Source organism: Manis javanica, chromosome 7, assembly GCF_040802235.1.
Source record: "Manis javanica isolate MJ-LG chromosome 7, MJ_LKY, whole genome shotgun sequence".
In the NCBI taxonomy this organism is placed as follows: Eukaryota; Metazoa; Chordata; class Mammalia; order Pholidota; family Manidae; genus Manis; species Manis javanica.
In genome coordinates, this window is record NC_133162.1 from 56,673,552 (window position 1) to 56,694,099 (window position 20,548).

The following is a 20,548-nucleotide window of genomic DNA, read 5'->3' on the forward strand; positions in this document are numbered from 1 at the left end:
GAAGGCACATGATATGATTTCAGTCTTTTGATTTTCTAAGACTTTTTTTGTGGCCTAAGATATGATCTATCCTAGAAAATGTTCCATGTGCAATTGAGAAAAATGTATATCCTGTTTTCAAATATAATGTTTTGTGTATGTGTTTTAGGCCCATGTTACTCAAATCTGCTCTTGTTTTTGTTTTGTTTTGTTTTACCATTTGCTTGGAATGTTCTCTTCCATCCCTTTACTCTCAGTTTATGTGTGTCTTTAAGGCTAAAATAAGGACTTTGTAGGCAGTATACCATTGGATCTTATTTTTTTAATTCATTCAGCTATTCTGTCTTTTGATTGGAGAATTTAATTCATTTACATTTCAAATAATTATTGATAATAAGACATTGCCATTTTGTTAATTGTTCTCTGGTTTTATAGATCTATTATTTCTTGTTCTCATCCTGCTTATTTTTTTGTATGTTTTGATGCCATGTGGTATCAGTATATTTTGACTTCCTTCACATTCTTTCATGTAACTACTACAGGTTTTTCTCTTGTGGTTACTATGAGGCTTATGTAAGAATCTGAAAGTTTTAATACCCCATTTATAATTAATAACAACTTAACATCAATAGAATTCCTAAGCTTTACTATTTCTCCTCCCCTTCACATTTTAGCTTATTGATGTCACAATTTATGTATTTTGTTACATACATATTTTACATAGTTATATTGTCACTAATAAAATATTATAGTATTGGTTATTTTTACTTTTTCACAACTATTAAAGTTAGTGAATGATAAACCGTTACCATATTACAGAATCTAACTTTAACTATTAATTTACCAGTGAGGTTTACACTGCCTTATGATTTCATGATGTTAGCATCCTTAATTTCCAAATAACTCCCTTAATTATTTCTTATAAGAGATATCTACTGGTGATGAATTCCCTCAGCTTTGTCTGTTCAGCAAAGTTTTTATCTTTCCTTCATTTATGAAGGTAGTTTCTTTGGGTATTGTATTCTTGGTTGACAGTTTGGCTTGTAGTTTGTTGAGAAATTTGCCTAGTCTTATGATGATTCCTTGTAAGTAACTTCTTTTATCTTGCTTCTTTTAAAATTCTTTGTCTTTGACTTTTGACAATTGAAGTGTATCTCTGTGTAGCCTATTTGAGTTCAACTTATTTGGGATCCTTAGGGCCTCTTGGAGCTGGATGTCTATTTCTCTCAGGTTTGTGAAGGTTGTGAAGGTTTCAACCACTATTGCATTATATAGACTTCTTGTTCCTTTCTCTTCTTCTGGAATTCCTATAATGCAAATATTGTTCCTTTTCATTGTGTGTCCCATAAGTTCTGTAGGCTTTCTTCACTCTTTTTATTCTTTTTGCTCTTCTGAATAGATAATTCCAAATGTCCTATGCTTCAGGTCAGTGATTCTTTCTTCTGCATGGTCAAGTCTGTTTCTGAAGTTCAGTTCTAGATTTTTTTTATGATTTCTATTTTTTTGTTGAACTTGTTTATGCATTTTCTTCCTAATTCCCTTTAATTGTCTTCACTAACATTTATGACTATTATTCTGAATTACTTCCCTCATAGTTCATAAATCTCCATTTCTTTAGGATCGATTATTAATACTTTAATTTCCTTTGGTGTTATCATACTTACCTAATCTTTTGTGATTCTTGATTCCTTGCATTGGTATCTGTGCACTGAGTACGCAGTGTGCTCTTTGAGACTTTCCAGGTTCACTTTGGCAAAGACAATTCTTTACCAATCAGCTCAGTTCAGGTTTCTGGATACGTCTGTTGGTAATGTCCTTCAGCAGGTAGAATTTATCATTTGGTTCCAATTTTGGACAAGGCAATTTGAGCTCTGAGTTCAGAGGTGTGTGACTGAGAAAAGCTGGATGGGGCTGCTGGCCTGATTCCCCACCCAAGTGAGACTGCAGTGTGGCCTCCACAGATGCCTGGATTCTCTGGTCAGGTTTACCTGTTAGTACTGGGTACTATACGCAACAGTAATTGGGACTATGAATGATGATCCCTTCCCTGGTAGGGCAGCAGGGTGGGTCCAGGGCCTGCATGGCTCATTGTTTCAGAACATCAATCAGGTAAGAGTGTGAATATCCTGGTCATGTGAAACCACCAGTTTTGCTCAGCAGATGGGGAAAGTCACGCATTGTGCCATTTAAGTGCCACTCTAACCAGGCTACTGGAGGGCCCAAACAGCTTCCAGTATGCTCTGGTAAGGTTCCCTGGTCAGGTAGGCTTAAGGCTGTATTCAGCAATGAGTGGGGCTGTGAATTTGTTTCCCAGCCTGGGTACAATGGGAGATGCAACTCTATGATCACTTTTTTGTGTTCTTGACTCAAGTCAACCTGTACCCGAAGGTCCCTGGCTAAACAGGCTACTTGCTTTGCACTGGGGGCAATCAGCATTGACCTCCCATCTCTCAACACATACATTACTGGGTTATTAGCAGCTTCCAGGCATTCTGCCAGGCCTATCAGATAGGGCTGGGGGCCCTGCTTTGCAAAGGGTGGGAGCCATGACTCAGCTCTCCTGCCTGGGTAGGATTTTGAGGCCTACTCAGATAATACCCAGAATTTCTTAAACAGGCTTTCTGATCAGAAGGGACTGGGAGACACGATACACAGCTGATGGGGATATGACTCAGTTCCTCTTCCTGGGTGTGAACAGACCAGACTCCTGGGGTGGCATGTCTCCTCACTTGAGGACCCAAATCAGGCAGCCCTGCATCCCATGTAGTATTTTGTTCAGGTTGCACCACCAATTTGGTTCTGCAAGCGAGCAAAGCTGTCTTTGGGATTACCACTCAGGCACTGCCAAGTATAAACTTGGCCTGCCAACCTGCTGGTTGTTGCAAGCCACTTCCCACTTCTCTGTCACAATCACATTCCTAGTGGTTGAGCCAGCCCCACAGATTCCCGTGTGACCCTTATGGTGTGAGACCAAAGTAGAGGCTCTCACAAAGCAACCCACAATGCTAGTGGGTTAGGCTGGATGTCCCCAGAGGTTCTCTCTTCCTGCTGGAGGATCTTGAGACCCAAGGGGTACCTTAGTGGTGCTGCTCTGGCCTGGGGAGGGGCATTGTGATCAGCACGTAGCCACTTCTCTTAGCCATTTAATGCCATCTGCTTTGGTTTCTGAGGTGTAGGGCAGAGTTTCAGCCTCACTCATGTAGGATTTTTCTCAGTGATGTTTCTTGTTCTTGAATAGGTGTTCATTCTCATGAAGTCAGGAATGACCTATGTTGCCATTTTGGTGACACTACTTTCTATTACTGCATTCTAGGGGTACTCATAGTGGCAGCAAACTCATGTTCTTTCAAAATAAACCTGACTTCTAAACATTGCAAAATCACTTGGAGCAAAATCTAAGAAGTGATGGGTCATAAATAACTATGAAGCTGTGGGTTCTAACCCCTTTGATATGATTAAGCCCGAAACCTAGAAAAAGGAGGGCAGATGGATGTGAGGAATATTATACATTTAAATACACAGTTTCTGCAAGATGGGTACTTTCAACAGTTTTGTCAAAAAATGGAGTTTCTAGACAGAACTGAACAGTTTCCTCAGAGTACTGTAAACACACAGAGGCTTGTGTTGAAGGTATGTGTGTTCCATCCTCCAGTTGGCTCCATCTTTCTGCATTTTGAATGAAAGGTTAGTGAGGGTAAGGGTTGTTTCATTCACTGCTGTTCCTAGAAGAGGACCTGGTACTCATTGAGTAGTGATATGAATGAATGGATAATTTAATATTGGGTCACAATTTCAGTTATCAAAAGAACTGTTGATCTAGAAACAATTTTTAAGAACCATTGGTACAAGTAATTCATGTGGCAAATGAATGAGATATCTGGCAGCAATGGTTTGAGATTTAGACACATCTCAGTAATACAGTATCAATTCCATTTGAGAATGAGTTCAGACAGAATCTCAAGGCAAGCCATGGTGAACACTCAGTGTGACAGCACAACATTCAGTCTTTGAAATGGAAACCTCGGTCAAGAAGCCGAGCGTCACCTTTGCTGATGGATGAGGTTGTCAAAGCAGTCATACACTTGAATCTTTATAAAAGAAAGAAAGAATAAAAACTTATTCCATACTCTTACTCTTTTTGTATGTACCTGTGAGTAGTCACTGAAATACAGATTGATTACTGGTCCTAGATTTACTGGATAAACTAAAGTGCCTTAGTGTCTAGTTGAAAATGACAACTGTTGATGCAAAACAAAGGACAAAGAACGCATATTCAATTCTACTGCAGAAACGTCTATTCAGTTCTATTGAAAATAGACCTCCACATCCATAAAAAGCATAGAATTTTTATGTAAAGATTTTTTTTAAAAAAAAGGACACACTTAATCTAGCAAGGACAATGCAAAGGGGGTATATAAATTTATTTTTCATATAACAATTGATTAGAAAAAATTCCCATTTTCAATGTTTAATTCCATCTTATTTTTTTTAATCACTAAAAGGACAAAAACCCACACAAAATACAATTTGTATCTGTTCTATATTTACAGATAACCAGTCACAATTAAGGCACAGATTAAAAACTAACATATCTCCAAATATTTTGTGCATCATATAACACTGACAACACGGTATACTGTAGTGTCATATTCCTTTCATTGAATAAGAGAAAGTGAGAAAAGTAATTTCCAGTGTTTTTATTTTTAGCCACCCTATTTAATCTAGTTTAATTGGGACAGTTTTCCCTTTGGCATATATCTAAGCCCTGTTCATAAAACCTGTATCAACTTAATACTGTAAATTTATTCCATCTTCCTCCTGTTGCAAATGGAAGGTACAGAGCTGGGAAGAGAGCTCCAAAGGATTTTTATATTGGAAGGTCTTATTAAGGAAAGATAAAATTAAGAGCACTGAGTTGTTGACTGGGAAACATCTGGAATTCTTACCCTGTGCTGAATGTGGGGACCTCCGTATGATATATGGGCAGGATATTTTGTTGTACTTGCAAAGGTTGCATTAGTTCTACCTCTGTAAGCAGATACAGTTTAGTTTAGGAGTGGGCCTGTCATAAAATCATCAATTATACTGTCATGGAAACAAATACAATCTTTTAAAGTGAAAAGTTTTCTGTGTGCAAAATTTATCTTCCATTATTGTTCTTGCTTTCAATGGTTAGACTCAGGCATGGAAAAAGTGTCAGATAAATATTTCTGATCCCATGTTTGTATAAAAGTTCCCGCAATTGTTAGGTATGCTTATCTAATGCCATATGCTGAGATCATGTGACAGTGGTTTATGTCCATGCAGAAAGTCTTCAATATTGAACATAAATAAGTCATTACAGTACAGGTAATTCACAACATTTCCTATGGGAACATTTTCCAACAAATTAATACACTTGGAAATAATATTGCTTTGAAGAAAGAGAGGCACTTAGTGATTTTCTTCATGGATTGAAAACTCTTCACAAAATCCACAATAAGATGTCTGAAAAGACCTAGGAAACAATATTGCCTGATTTCTTAGACTTTCACAGTATAAGATTGTAACAATAAGTCTAGCCACTTAGAAAAGTCTTATTTTCCCCGCCTCCTTTAGAACTCAGCTGTCTTTATAAACTGTCACCCTGGAGACTTAATTAAACTTTTCTGTTCTCAAACCCAGGTCTTCTTCAATGAGACAGCTATAGTTTTAGGAAAGTCCTGTGACCAGAAAGAGCACAGCTAATGCATACATGATGAGGACAGTAATCTGTTTCTCCTCCTAATGGCAACAGTGCTGTCTTGTCAGATGATTATTTGTCTTTCTTAAATAAAGTGACAATCTAGGGCTCCAGTTATTGAATGCTGTCCATTCTCTACCATAAATCTCTAGTAGATATCAATTTAATCAGTTATGTACTGTATGTTTATAATATCTAAAAATAAAAGTTTGATATAAATAAGTGTCCTTTAGTGGCAGTATGCTAAACATAGCCCTTTGCCTTCAGACAACAATTAAGATCATTTTAGCAATACTGGCAGCAGCTAAATATGACTGCAAAAGGTTAATATTGCAAAGTCCATTTGGTCTTTCTTTGCATGTGTTTCTAGGATACTTACATCAATAAAAAGAACTGGTCCAGAACCAAGGAGAGTCACTTACATTTCCCAAAGTTACAGAATATGCTGCATGAAAATTAATAATCCCGTACCATTTCAAATACAAATTTAACACAGTCAGAAAAATGTGACTAAATCTGATTTGTACCGATATCAGGTGACATGAAAATGAGAGAGAACTTCCACAGGACAAGAAATTAGAAAATGTAAAGTGCTGAAAGACCTCAATAATTATTTTAAAGCAGTACCAGAAAATTGATTATTTTTAAAAATCCCCAAATACCAAAACAAAACAAGCAATTTCCATATTTTCTGGCATCCCAGATGTCAACTCATCCTTCATTAAGTAAAAAAAAAATCAGTGCATATGTTATATAGGTAAATAAAAACAGGAAATAAAGCCCTATCCTCATATTGCAAATCTGTCCAATTGCCATTAAAAATAAAAGTAATACACATGTGGTTGTGTATGATGACTTAAGAACATCAACTCTCTTTTCTTCCTTTTTGGCACAAAGTTCAGGTGTGAATAAGATGCTTTGGTCCTGATACCAGACACCCAGAGGGCTGAGGATGGCGTGTAGTGATGGCTGTTCACAGATCTCCTGCTAGCAGGCCTGCACTTCGAGGGTACTGCTACCAGCGGCCGCTGACACTAGCAATGTCTGAGTGATACTGACGGGGTAGCCTCCCACTTGCTCCGCCTTCCAGGAAACAGGTACGGGCATTTGGTGGTTCAAAAAGCTTTCTTCGGTTTTTGTTTAGTTCTAAAGAGAGAAAGAGAGAATTGTTAGAAGCTTAATGGAGAAATTCTGCAATCTACATGACATGGCAGGTTTTTTGGGGGAAAGTCATGTAGCAAAAGGAAAATCTTTAGTTGATGGTCAAGACACTTCTGTAATGCCAGAAAGTCTGATATTAAAGGTAGCCATGTTGGTAGCTGAGAGAACTAAGGACAGCAAATAGATTTTATTGCAGTTTTTAAACTATATGGAGGATATGTCATTCTCAGAATCTGATACATTCTGGATATACAAAATACAGTTTGATCTATTCCAAATGTCATTTCAGAGGCAAAGCGGGGAAGGGGAGCATCAGAGCTGGTGAAAGTCAGGATGCATTGCCAGTGACACAGAATGTTATTACAGCTATTGAACTTGTCCATGTCAAACAGAGCAATCATTAAACTATTAAAGTCAGACATGAAAGAAGACCCCACAAACAGGAATACTGGAGAAGCACACTGTAGTGTTAACCAGAGCCCCTGTGCTCCTTGAGTCAGAATTATGTGAAGAAGTGTATCAGCGGGAGGTTTCTCTGAATGAAAAGTTCAACTTAGTAAAAACGGCCTACAGTTTATGAATTAGTGCAACTAAAAACAACCAATACTGGAATCCAAAATTTCAGAGAAAATCTAACATGCTCTATTGTAATTTTGAGGAAACCAGAGTACTTAGAAAACACTGTTTAGTTTTGTCTTTTGCCAACTATTACCCTGAAAGGTAAAACATTAATTGAAGTATCCTACAACGTTTATAACTGTGCAACCCCTCCATGCACCCCACAACATATACACAAATCCTCATATCAACTGATATAAGTCTTGCTAATGAACTCAGACAAGTAAACAGAATTGTCAGACTGTGAAAATTAGGGTTCTAATAGCCACCACATGCAAATATCTGCAAACTGAATTTTAAATGGATTATGGCTGTTGTTCCTTTTGGGGTGGGGCGAGGGTGGAGTGGGTAGAGCCAGTGAGTGATTCTGCACCATATATTTACATGGCACTCAGTACTTTTTCAGCCACATACACTCTCTCCTTTTGAATTCTGAAGTACACGGCAAGCTATGTTTTGATAGGGTGATGCTGAGAATGAGAACACAAACTCACACCAGTGCAGTGAGTGATGGGTAGCCAAGGACAGCCATATGGACAAATGTGCTCCTATCTCCCAAGTTCTAGAAGATAGACCAATACCTTCAACATTTTACCCCCTTGCCTTCCAAAATGTAAATATCTGCCCCACAGGGTGATTCAAGAATAGAGACATTTCTCTCTTGTTCCCAGTTAGATCTTAAATTAGAGCTTATTATAGGACAAGTACTTCACATTTATTTTGTTTTTTTAAATCCTCCTTAAATTACCATTCCCCACTTTAAGAAAACTGAATTATAAAAATAGACAAAGTAACCTGTCCACAAGTCTGTTAAGCAACAAAGTAAACTGCCTGCCTGATGCAAAGGCCCTGGGCTGCAAACATCCATCCCTGAGCAGAGAAGACCAATTGAGACATCAGGAATACAAATTTAGAAACTGGTAGTTTCAGATATTCCAGATAACAGAGCTTTACTTCCTACTTATATGTTTAAAAAATTTTTAAAGACTAAAAACTCTGAAGAAGCAAGGAAAATCTCTTTATAAGCAAAACACATACTTAGGCGTGAGTATAGATTGCTATTGTTTCAAATTCCAGCAGAAACATAGTAGCAATGACATTCCTATTTGAACACATATATCTCATTTCAAAAACAAATTAAGACAGAATTTAATATATTTAAGGCAGTTGTAGGAGAGCTATGCATAAATGATTCCCCTTAAGTACAAGGCCTGGGAAAGTTTTATCTTCAAGTTGGAGGCCAAAGAAAGTCTTCTGTTTTCTCAGGGGGAAATAATCCATGAATCAGGAGGACATTTCCCTACTATGGGGAAGGAGAAGCAATGAATGAGGTCAAAAAACATTCTCTCCTAGCATACGACATTTACAATTGAGCACATGAAAACAACTGGGCCACTGAAGACAAATGTTTAAAATATATTGAAAACTTAATTTCAAAAGTATTATCTAGCTTTTTGAAGGAATAAAATGATCATGAAGGAATCTGGTCACTTTTTAAAGACACAATTTCTTATATGTTTCCACGTGTGACGCACAAAGATAAATCAAGAGATTAGCAAGGATTAAGTCCTACTGAAGAGACTTTAGTTTTTGTTGTTTTCAAATTAAAAAGCAAACTGCCTCCTCTGATTTTTTTTCAGTAAGCCTAAGAGATTAGTTTGGGAAAATACCAACCTTTTTCTTTGAAATTCCAAGGTTCACACAATCCTGGCAGCTCTCAGGATCTTGTTGCGGATCTGAACAGAGTCACAAACTAAAAGAATAGGTCGGGAAATGTTAGATCTACCTGAGGCTGTGGCAGGAAGTCTGTCAACAGGATGCTAGACTTCCTTTCACTTAGTGCCTGTACATTTACCACTAAAATACTCAGAGAAATCAAAGGATTCTGTTCAAATCATGGATTTTAAAAAAGGTATTTTTCCTTTGGTCCATCTCAATTAGAGATAAATCTCAGTTTCTATAATATTAAAATGTCTTCTGGCCCAAGATTAAAAACAGAACAAAACCTCATACTGGAAGAGTATAAATTAAAACTCTATAAAATTTTAAAAAGGAATTTTGAGCCAACTGTACATCTAACCAAACTATGTAGCCACAAGACAAACATGAGTCGAGAATCTAACCCTGGAAATGGAATGTTCTGAGAGTATAAATGGATGACTGTTACCGGATGAGTTAAATAGGAAAAAGAAGCTTTTTGACGAAGAGTTTCTCAATAAAAACTTATTATTTGCAGAGAAGATGTTTTACCAGATTCAAACAAATGCACTCAAAAAAGTAAGGCAAAATCATCCTTAATCAAATACGGCCCACTGTGCAGAACATTCATGAGGCATCTTATTCAAAGTCTCTAATTCCTTTTAAATCAAGAGGATCTGTGAACCCCACTGAGAGAGGCAGTCTACAAAAGTAGTATATAATATCCACAATAGAACCACACTGAAGATGACTGGAAAAAATATATATTTTAAAGACACTTCAAACTGCCCCCCAACACTACCCCAAATCCACTTGGAATACATCACACATGTGTTCCAGAGTAAAGGCCCCGATGACTCATCTGTAAATATCTATAAGGTATTTATAGATATCTGCTTGTCACTGGAAGCTTTACAGAGTTTGGAATTGGGTTGGTGCACAGATAAAGAACTTAATTTTCATTGTATGTTCATTGACATTCCACAAACTTCTAGTGAAAGATTACAGAGTTCTGAAACATAGACATCTCTGGTATAAATGTGCTGGCCCACAGGCATATTGTAACAATATAGGCATGATGATTATGTCAGCTAACCAAATATCAATTAGTAAGTTAATTTCATTTTCAAATTAATAAAAGAATGTGAGAATATATAAAATTAATTTGGGCCTAGGAATTTGGGCCTCTGAGGCTGAGGTTTAGGGCAAACAAATTTAAAAACTATGTCATTGCCACAGATCTTAAAAAGATCATGGGAATACCCTTCTGGTAATATATATATATATATGCTGTTAAAACTACAGGTTCACTTTGCCTGACAATTTACCACATGGAAAGACCTATCTCAGAAATAGAAGGTGTCCTTACACAATCTTGTATCCCCAACTACCTTAATGGTTAAGAAACCAGAACCGAAAGAGAGAGGTTTGGAAACTCACCCAAGACCTCATGACTAGGCAGAGGCAAAGCCCAAATCTCCTTGTTTAAATACAGTGTTCCTTCCACTATACCAAGCTGACCTTATGAGCTATTAAGAAAATTATCTGCCCTGTGGAGCTCCATCAGTGCAGTGGCTTGGGTACACCAGGTGGAGAAAAACTTCTCAAACTGATGTGTGAGCCCTACTTATCCCGGAGGCCTGCTCAAAGGCTGAATTTCCACCCCTATTTCAAAGCTTTTCTTTTCAGGTATTAGGTTATATATATACATGTATTGTTTCCTGTGGGGAGGTGGATGCAATGTGCTGCTAAAATAAAGTGGAAAATCACTGAGGCTTTTAATGTTACTTGCTTATCTAATTAGTGAATGCTGTCTGCCGGCCTCGTACAGTCATAGCCTGCACATTCAGTGTTTTGAAAGAGTAAAGTCATTGTTACCATACCTGACAATTGGCTTCTGTCCTTGGTGTCTCTATTTGAGACACATACACATATAAAATTGGCAATTATGACCTTTATCACATCTTCAAAAAAACACATTTTTTGCCCCCTAGCCCCACCAAATTCTTCCTTGTATTTCTCTAAATGCCTTTTTTGAGGTCCACTGTCATACATTTGTTAACTTCTAACTCATCATCTGGCTCAATTCCTTTCAAATGGGAGGTATGCTGTAAATATGTATAGGGTATTTTCTACTACACAGAATATGCAACAGAAGCACAAAGAAGGCATTCTGAAAGACAGACATTACTTTCATTCTGTGACTGCCTTCAGGACACCAAACCCTTCTGTGACTCACAAATTCTACTAAAATTTTGGGAAAACTAAAAAGCATTAAAAGCATTAAAGTAAGTAACACTGCCAGGTTCCAGATATCCCAAGAAGCAGCGATCTCAGCTGTTGTACAAAGACACATGCGCTTGGAAACATGACAGCCAATGATTACTGCTTAACACAACCACAAATCAAATGCAACTGCTCCCCCATTCTCATGTTCTGTAAAGTACAATTTTGGTTAGATCTTTCTGAAGAGATCTGTTTAAGGCAGGTTTTCAGGCAATGCCTTGAAGAAGGGGTGGGGATGTTCTTAGCATTTGCCATGCTGTTAGGAGGAAAACACTTTGAAACCACACCCACAAAGCTGCCAGGGTAATAAGTGGTTGATAGGCAGAACCAGTCCCACTGGCTGAGACCACAGGCAGAGATCACTCAGATTTTAAAATATGAATATGAGCACTTATATTTACCTGAGATTGCAAGCAACATTTTCCTCCTGGCACCAAAAGTCGTAATTCCCAGCTCCTTCAGATCCTGATCTGTGAGAGTAAGGAACGTCTGAAGATCAATCTGTGGGCGAAAAAGTAATCAATATATTAAGTACTTATTTTCTTTTTCATTGTAGGTTCAACTCTATTACACCTATTTTATTTATTAATTACATGCTCTGCCTACTTCTAAAAAAAGAATGGTGGTGTCACAAACCTAAGAGACAAGAGTTAATAAATGTGAAATCAAAGTGACGATTGCAGCAGAGGCTTAATCTAAGCCAGTGATTTACTGCAGTTGAGATTAAAAATTTAGGGTTTAGCATCCTGGCAGCCAGGGTAGAAGGGGAAACACAACCACAGTTTTGTCAACTGATAAAATATAGAATGCTTATCCACCCAGGAGAGAGAAAATACTATTTCTTAGCTTTGGAATCTGTGTATCTCCACACAAGGAAACTGAATAATACCGTAAAAGGTATCTTCCATTGTGTTCTACATAAGAACGACAGAACTCCCAGATTATATTAGACCCATGACTCACCTGGCTCAGCCCAGCAACTGTCTCTGAAAGTGGCAAACCAGAAGTATTTCCAGGAATGGTATAAATATACTCTGGCAGAATCAGCAACGAAGTGTGGAGAGAGGTAGCCCAAGGAGCCCACCCCTTCTCTGAAGACAATGTGGAGGGACAGAAGGGCAATGGGCTCTGAAGGTGGAGTGATGGGTTCACACTGTAACTTTGCCATTACAAGCTGTGGGCTCTTAGGGTTGATAATGCTGTACCTTACAGGGCTGCTATGGTTAGTAATAACATATATAGACATTATCTGTGAAAGTTGCTAAATAAATAAATCATCAACCTGCTTACAATAAATTAAACATCACAAGGTTACTTAATGGGGGTGGAGGTTCTTATTAAGTTATATCCAAATATTATAAAATATTGTGCATAAAGAAAGCAGTACCAAGTTTCAACAGCCTTGAAAACAGTGAAGTATACTTTCATTCAAATTATATAGAAGTTAATTTGAAATTTTCTGCTTTGATTTTGAAGGTATATCCAGATCTTGGAAATGGAAAACTTTTCATTTACCACAGATCTAGAGGTAGGTTTTTAGAAATTTTATTTAATGAAGACTCTCTATTTCAGGGATCCCCAGGCTTTTATTTAAAGGGCCAAAGAATAAATATTTTAGGCTTAGTGAGCCATATTGTCTCTGTTGTACACATTCAACTCTGCTGTTTTAAATCAAAAGCAACCACAGACAATATGCAAATGAACAAGTGTGCCTGTGTTCCAATAAAACTATTTACAAAAATCAGACAGCATATCTGCAGGCCATAGTTTGCTGACCCCTGCTCTAGTTAATAAGTCAGTCTGGCTTTATACTGCCATGCTTTTTTTCTTCTTGGAGTAGTTAGAAAAGAAATACTTGTAATAAATTTGTTTCTATACTTCTTCAAATGGAAATAAATATAAAACAAGCCCAGAAAATAACTGAGTAACATCTGATATATTACTTGAAAATCTTCTATGTCTGGACAAGTTAAAATACCTCCGTCCTTGAAGTTGAGCCACCTTCATCTAACAAGCAAGACAAAGTAAATGTAATTTTCTTACGCATTGATGATGAAAGTTATCTGACTTAGAAAATCCTTGGTTAAATGAACACTAATTTAGATTTAGGAGAAAGAAAACAAAATCAGTACCCTGAGATCCAATATACACATGACAAGCTTTCTTTTGGTGCTAAAAAACAAAAAAGTTCAGCAATTAAACGTAGTAAGTTTTTGAATCATTGGCAATACATTAAATTTATGACACAAACTGCCTAATAACAATCTCTGATTCTTTACTGACTGATACATGACTAGGAATTACTGACTTAATCATGTGTTCTTAACATGAAATAAAACCAACTAGCATGAAACTTGGACCAGGTCTGGATTTGAAAAATAGATACATTTACAGAATTATTCTAACTTTCTTTTGCAATGGGTTAGTTATGCTCTGGTAATATGGAAGCATTGTTAGAAAGTACCATCATGCACTGGGGCTCTTCTCTTTATATCAGTGCATAATGGCCATGGTTGATACATTTGACCAAAATCTGTAGTGGGGGTGTTTCAGAAGACATCTTAGTTCTGTTTCAGTTCATGCAAACCCTAAACAGTAAATTGGGTAAATTAACATGTATAAAAAGCATGTATTATATTCTGGGAGAACAGACTTCAGTAATATGACTAGGATGGGTTCTAAAACAACCATACATATTTATTTTGGATGCTGTTAGTGCCACGAAACACCGATTAAAGAGTGAAATCACAGCAAATGCAGAATTGTTGCTGGTCTTAGGGGAGGTGTGAATCAAAAAATTCCTATGAATCAATATACTAATTAGGTCTTTTGGCTAAAACTGGTGAAGGTGTGTTTTTGCAAACACAATTTCTGTATTTCTGCTCTCTTGTGTTGACTAGTTTAGCACTCAATAAGAAAGAAATGAGATGACATTTTTTTTAGCAGCAAAAACAAGCTATGAGACTTGAATAAATGCTCAGTGAAAGCACAGTCATAGGTCAGTAAGTAATTTCATTCCACAGAAGTCATCATACACAACCAAAACAAAGATGTCTGGGAAAATAAATAAATAATGACCGACCTCTTGCTGCTGGAAGACGTCTGTGTATTTGCCCAGGCCCAGTTTACTAAAGAGCTCGGGGAGGTCAGAGCCTTTGAAAGCGCTATTCAGGTTACAGCCATTGCTTCCTGTCAGCGAGGAGATGCAGTCCATGTAATTGCTACTGCTGAGATAGTGTTCAGCTGAAAGGCAAAGGGGAGGCAGGCTTGAAGTGTAAATGCCCAGAGAGAACATGGTTTAATTAAAAGTTTTAATCACTCAAGTATTTCAGATTTCATTGTTGGGCTGAATAGAGCAGTAGCTGCAGAAACACAGCAATCCTTTACCGAAACATTGGCTTTTCATTAAGGAAAGCTGGTTATTGCTTTCAGGAAGGCTCTTGCCATTTAAAAGGTTACACTAGGGAGGCAGCAATTCAGCAACAGTGCCTCTGTAGTTAATAATCATTAATCATATTCTCCCTGAGCATTCAGACACATTTGCTCTTTATAATTGATTTGATGTGAATTAAATGAAGACTTGGAAGGAAGATCCCTGGGATACAATAAAGGTATGAAAGTTACTGTAAGTCCAGCTCCCTGTGGATGGCAGAATGGCCCTTGGTATCCACTGTTGTGCTTCCCTGCAGCCAAAGGAATTCTATGATAGTGCAACATATAAATCTCACGCCTTACAAAAATATAATTTGGCAGACTTCACAAAATAGAGCGCTTCCAAAATTAAGAGTAATGTGAAGTGCTATGAATGATGCTAGAGTTCCTGGATTTAATTTATGACACAAATGAATCTGTCTCTTGAGAAAAATTCTAACACAGCAGGGCTGAGCTTTGCTTTGGCTCTGGGACTGACATGGTAGGCAAAGATTTCTCTACACTGTGGCTCTCAGACCCAAAATGACATGCATGGTTGGGTGATGGGCTAGTGAGCCATGCCAACTACTTGACCAAATACTCAAACACTCTTCAAGAGCTTCTTGGGATATTTTGGCAGCGCTGTGCAGCCATTCCTACTTCCCTGACCAACAACTGGCCCTAGTCCATGTGGGAACTCTATCCTCTTATACCCACGAGAGAGAATCCCTGATTGATGAGGGAGGACACTTGGCTGGCTAATCAGATCCGTCTCCTCTGCAATCAGTGCATTTGCCAAATTTAAGAATGGTGTTCTGCCTTGTTTTGGATGCCACTAATTACTTCCTTCTATTGTTCTCATCTCCCAACTGAGAAGGCCTTTGTATATCTCAAGGAGAAGGAATTTCTTGATAAGGCTTCTCTTTAAAACAGGTGTTTATCTGTTATGGGGAAAATGTGCAGAGAAAAGGATACAGGACCAAGCCCTGAGTTCCTGAACCCTGGACACTCCACCATTTGAAAGTAAGGCCCCAAAGTCATTACAAAAGACTGAGGAGGAATGATCAGCGAGGTACTGGTTCTTGGGCGATGCAAGGCACAGTGTGAGGGGCACTCCAGAATGACCCCTGGGCTGGACGCCACGAGACCCACAGGCAGGCTGACCATATAATTTATCATTCAGATGATGAATTTACTTCGAGAACAAAAGAGGGAGTTACTGAGAATAACTGATAGAAACGGGGATGCCAGGGGAAAACCTAGACATTGATGACTTTGACAAGGGTGTCAAGAAAAACTATCTACAATTGTGCTGTTCAATACAGTAGCCCTTAGCCACATGTGGCTACTGAACACCTAAAATTTGGCTGGGAATTAAAATGTCCTGTAAGTGTAAAATACTTACAACCAGACTTTAAAGACTTAAGAAAAAAAGAATGTAAAATATCTCATAGAAAATGACTTCGCATTGATTACATGTTTATATCATCATATTTTACTTATGTTGGGTTAAGCAAATACAGTAGTAAAATTTGAAAAAAAGTTGTTTTAAAATAAAATGTTCTTAGTGATAAATATTTATTGTGGTACGTAAGTTTCTTTGCATTTCTTATCTTAACTCCTTATAGTTTCTGTGTTCTCTTTTAAACTTGCTATGCTCTTGAAACATCTCACAAAAGCCAAATAACTATGCTTCTTTAATCATTCCTTCTTATTAATGAATCTTAACCTTAATCCTGAACTTCAGTACAGCTAAATTGTAGAGTCAATTTTAATTATCTAAAGTTAAATGAAGCAAAATGAGATACAGAAAAAGAGAGGCACAAAACTAGCTTATAATGGGCTACAGATCACTTCCACCCATAGATCTACACCTGGTACCGGTCTGCCTCTCAGCTCTATCCTCCTGTACAAGGTGAAGGATCCAGCCAGTAACTAATATGAAGTCACTAGGCTACTGTTAACAGTACACTTAGGAATGAAAAAGTTGACAGTGCCTTCTTATTTAGACCTGGCTGACACTACGGCTGGCCATTTCAAATCTGAGACTCTTGACAACACGTTGGACTTGATCGATGGTAACAACTGACTCTTACTGAGTGTCTACTATGCTCATTCAGTGTCTATTATGCTCATGCCTTTCTTCAAATATTCTCCAAATACTCCAAGCTACAGGTTTCCAAATTTGTCAAAAACCCTGAAAAAATCGGAATTAAAGGCATATCTTGTGATTAATATTATCAATTTTTATCTGGTTACTTATTTATACAGCCCAGAAATACAGGTCCAATTACAGACAAAAGCACTGGACTCAAGTTTAGTCTTAACCATAATTGTTCAAAGCCAGAACCTCTATGCTTTAAACTTTTTCTGTTTATGCTAATTCAGCTATATCTTGTCAATTAAAAAAATCAAATCCTGCTCTCCACCTTTAGTAGCTACATACTGGGAAGTCATTCTTCAATTGTTCAAGGTCCTAATTTGATCACATTCTTCTCAACCACTTCACATCCCTGTGTTTTCCTCACCATATGGATGCTTGTGTATGCATGACTCATTTATACATTCATTCAACAAACATCAATTGAGCACCTAATATATGTCAAACACTGTTAGACATTTGGGAAGAAAATAATTAAGTTGCAGCTCAGCAGAATGCCTGGCACAGGGGCACTTAATACGTATGTACTGAATGATATGGTCCCTAGCTTGTGGAGCTCAAATTCTACAGGAAGGGACAGATATGTAAATATGTAATTATACTATAGTATGACCAGTGTCCAAGTGAAAGCATATACAAATTACAGTGAAAGCACAGAACTACATGGTCTGCTCCACCAGGCAAAACAGGGAAGGCGTCCCAGATGAGGTGGCACGTTAATGCCAAACACTTAAAAGGCATGGAGTCCAGAGTTTATATCTGAATATCACTCTAAACTAAACAAATTCCAAGCTGATTACATCTAAAAGTATCACTAAAAGTCAAAGCTCACTTGATTTGTTTTGTTTACGCTTGGGGCTGCCAATAGAAGCTGCAAATTCACTATGACTTGTGGGTCCTATTCCATTTCGATCTCTCCAGTTATCAGATTCGCTTCCACTTCCCAAGTGCTCACGACTGTTGGATCTTGAGAGGGACATTGATGAGCCCTGTAAACAAAGCCAGATAAGGAAATGCTTAATAAGATAGATATCCTGGGGTGCAAAGAGATAAGTATCCATATGAGACCACTACCATTTTCTTCTACAATTGTTAACCACTGCAGTTATCTATAAATGCTGATCCTCAGGAACAGGTTGAGGTGCCTATTGCCTTTGTCTTCCAGCCACTAAGGGCACTTGGTAATATATGCAATGAAGTATTTTTCCTTCATTATGAGAGTACCCAGCAGAGTTCTTGGAGCCCCCAGTATAAAGACTCACTCCTATAAGATTTGGAAGAATGGATGCTCGGATTCCTATTTTCAGGAAGCACAAAGTAAATCTTCCATGTGGTATAGCACAGATTATCTGCCTTGCATCATGTAAGAATGACAAATGAGGAACAGGTACAGTTAGACCCAGTGCTTTGACAGGAACTGAGCTGTCAGGCTAATAGAGTTGGAACGTAGAGAGAGATCTGGCATTTTTCCTGTGTTAGCCTCACCCAAATGATTGCAGACTCTCTCCAACAAATTACAAATACCTGAAAAAAATATACCCTTTTAATGCCCTCAAATTAAAAAAAAATAGTAAAAGATCCCAAGTCTGCGTTAAACTTGCACTTGTTCATTCCTTTATTCATTTACTTAATCACTGCACTCCAGACATCCAGCTTTGTGTACTATATCTAAAGTATGAAAGTATCAAAATTCTCTGATTTTCAAAACTTTATGTTTGTTGGGGAAGTTTAAGAGAATCTTTTACTATTCAATTCCATAGACTCAGTCTCACAGTAGCATAACCACAGCTGGCCAGACCCCCTTTAACACTTCCTTCTTCAAGGTGTCACAATACCACACTATCCAGGTTTTCTGCCTACCCCTCGCAAGCTTTGTAGTCTCCACCCCTTTTTCATTCCAAAGGTCACATTACGCCAGGGCTGGGTCCTAGCATTCCTTCCAGTCTCTCTACACTTTCTGGTTAAGTAATTCCAACCTCTTTCAAGGCTTAAGGATAAATAGCCACAACTTCCAAATTTTTACCTCCAGATTTGAAATTTAGAATCACGGAGGTGCCAATCTGATACCTCCATTTCACTATTTCATAGGCATTTTAAATCTAGAGTCCTTGAAAGTAAATTGTTGATTAACCCATCCCCACCAGCTACAACCCTAACCTGCTTCTCCCCAGAATTCATACATCTCAGTAAGTGGCTCTACCATCCACCCTGCTGCTCAAGCCCAACTTAAGAGTACTCACTTCTTCCCTCACCACATCCAATCCATCAGCAAGTCTGATCAATGTCATCTCTAAACATACCCCCAATGTACCTACTCTCCCCGCCTCCATAACTGTTACCAATAGCCTCCTTAGTAGACGTTCTGATTCTACACTTGTCTCCCACCCCAATAACCCATTTTCCATAAAGCAACTACGTTGGTTTTTAAAAATGCAAATTAGAACAAATTATGCCTCTACATAAGGTCTTATAATGCTTTTCTAGTATTTTACCATGCGCTGAGGTATCCATAATTGAGCATCTCCAACTGCCTATCTCTCCAATCTCCAACACTTTAACACCCTATCCACCTTCGGTTCCACGAACTTACCAGCTGGTTGTGATTTCTGGACGATCATGCCAGCTCTTCCGCTAGCCTAATACTCTCTCCTTATGTTTTCACAAGCCTGGCCCTTTCTTGTCATCTAGGTCTTAGCTTCAATGCCATCTCAATCTAAACCAGCCTCTATTTCATATTTACTAGGAACTTTTATGATATAATGCCTTCTTGTTTACTTGTTTTGTATTTCTACCTACCAAAAAGAAAGCTCCATCCTTGAAAGCAAGAACATATTCAAGCATTGCATCTCCAGGGCCTAGAACTGTGCCTCCAACATGGAGACTGCTTAATAAATTTTTGTGGAATTACTGAATCTCATAGATACCTTTCCCTGTGGGTTGCCCTTACCTGACTTTTGCGAAGAGGCGTAGGAAAAACAAGGCTCCTGAGAACCAAAAAATAACAGGCTTTTTCATTTAAAACCACCTTTAACATAATACTACAACCAAGATAAATCCAACACAGCAAAGAAAATAAGAACATGTTCAAAACTGGTAGTTGCCAGAAACATTAATGAGATCATTATGTGATATTTATAAATATTATAAAAATTCTGCCTCTAAACTCTTTTTGAGTGTTAAGAAACCATCTAAGATCTAAGCTGGCTTAATTCACATGGCTATGTCAGATCTGGCTAAACATGGTGATTTCTAAAAACATTAGGTAAAACATAATCTTGTGATATCTACTAGTTCATCACCTACTAACTAAAGTATCATAAAGAGCAGCTCACCTCCACTGTTATATTTGTAAGTCTAGAAATAATCAGACAACCTCATTACTCTTAGTGCTGGGAAAACTAGAGACACCTTTGATTCCCAGTACTGGCTTTTATTTGCTTGAAAGAATATGTGACCATTACTTATGCTTTAAAGAAATGCGTGACAAAAAAATGGAAAAATCCCAAACCTTT

General features: G+C 37.8%; 1 protein-coding gene across 5 annotated transcripts in view; it reads right to left on the reverse strand.

The window, feature by feature from the left end:
- Positions 1-4,374: 4,374 nt before the first annotated feature.
- Positions 4,375-20,548, reverse strand: part of BICC1 (BicC family RNA binding protein 1) — a 261,084-nt gene continuing 244,910 nt past the window's right edge. For 4 of the 5 annotated variants that reach the window (XM_037003007.2, XM_037003006.2, XM_073241025.1 and 1 more), the window contains 4 exons: positions 17,869-18,025; positions 14,547-14,707; positions 11,866-11,965; positions 4,375-6,847 (listed from right to left, as the gene is read on the reverse strand). In XM_037003007.2, the coding sequence (XP_036858902.2) occupies positions 6,717-6,847; positions 11,866-11,965; positions 14,547-14,707; positions 17,869-18,025 (549 nt within the window). In that variant the 3' untranslated portion in view covers positions 4,375-6,716. Of the gene's footprint in view, positions 6,848-9,154; positions 9,234-11,865; positions 11,966-14,546; positions 14,708-17,868; positions 18,026-20,548 lie in introns of all 5 variants that reach the window. The other variant, XM_037003008.2, reaches the window with a different exon arrangement.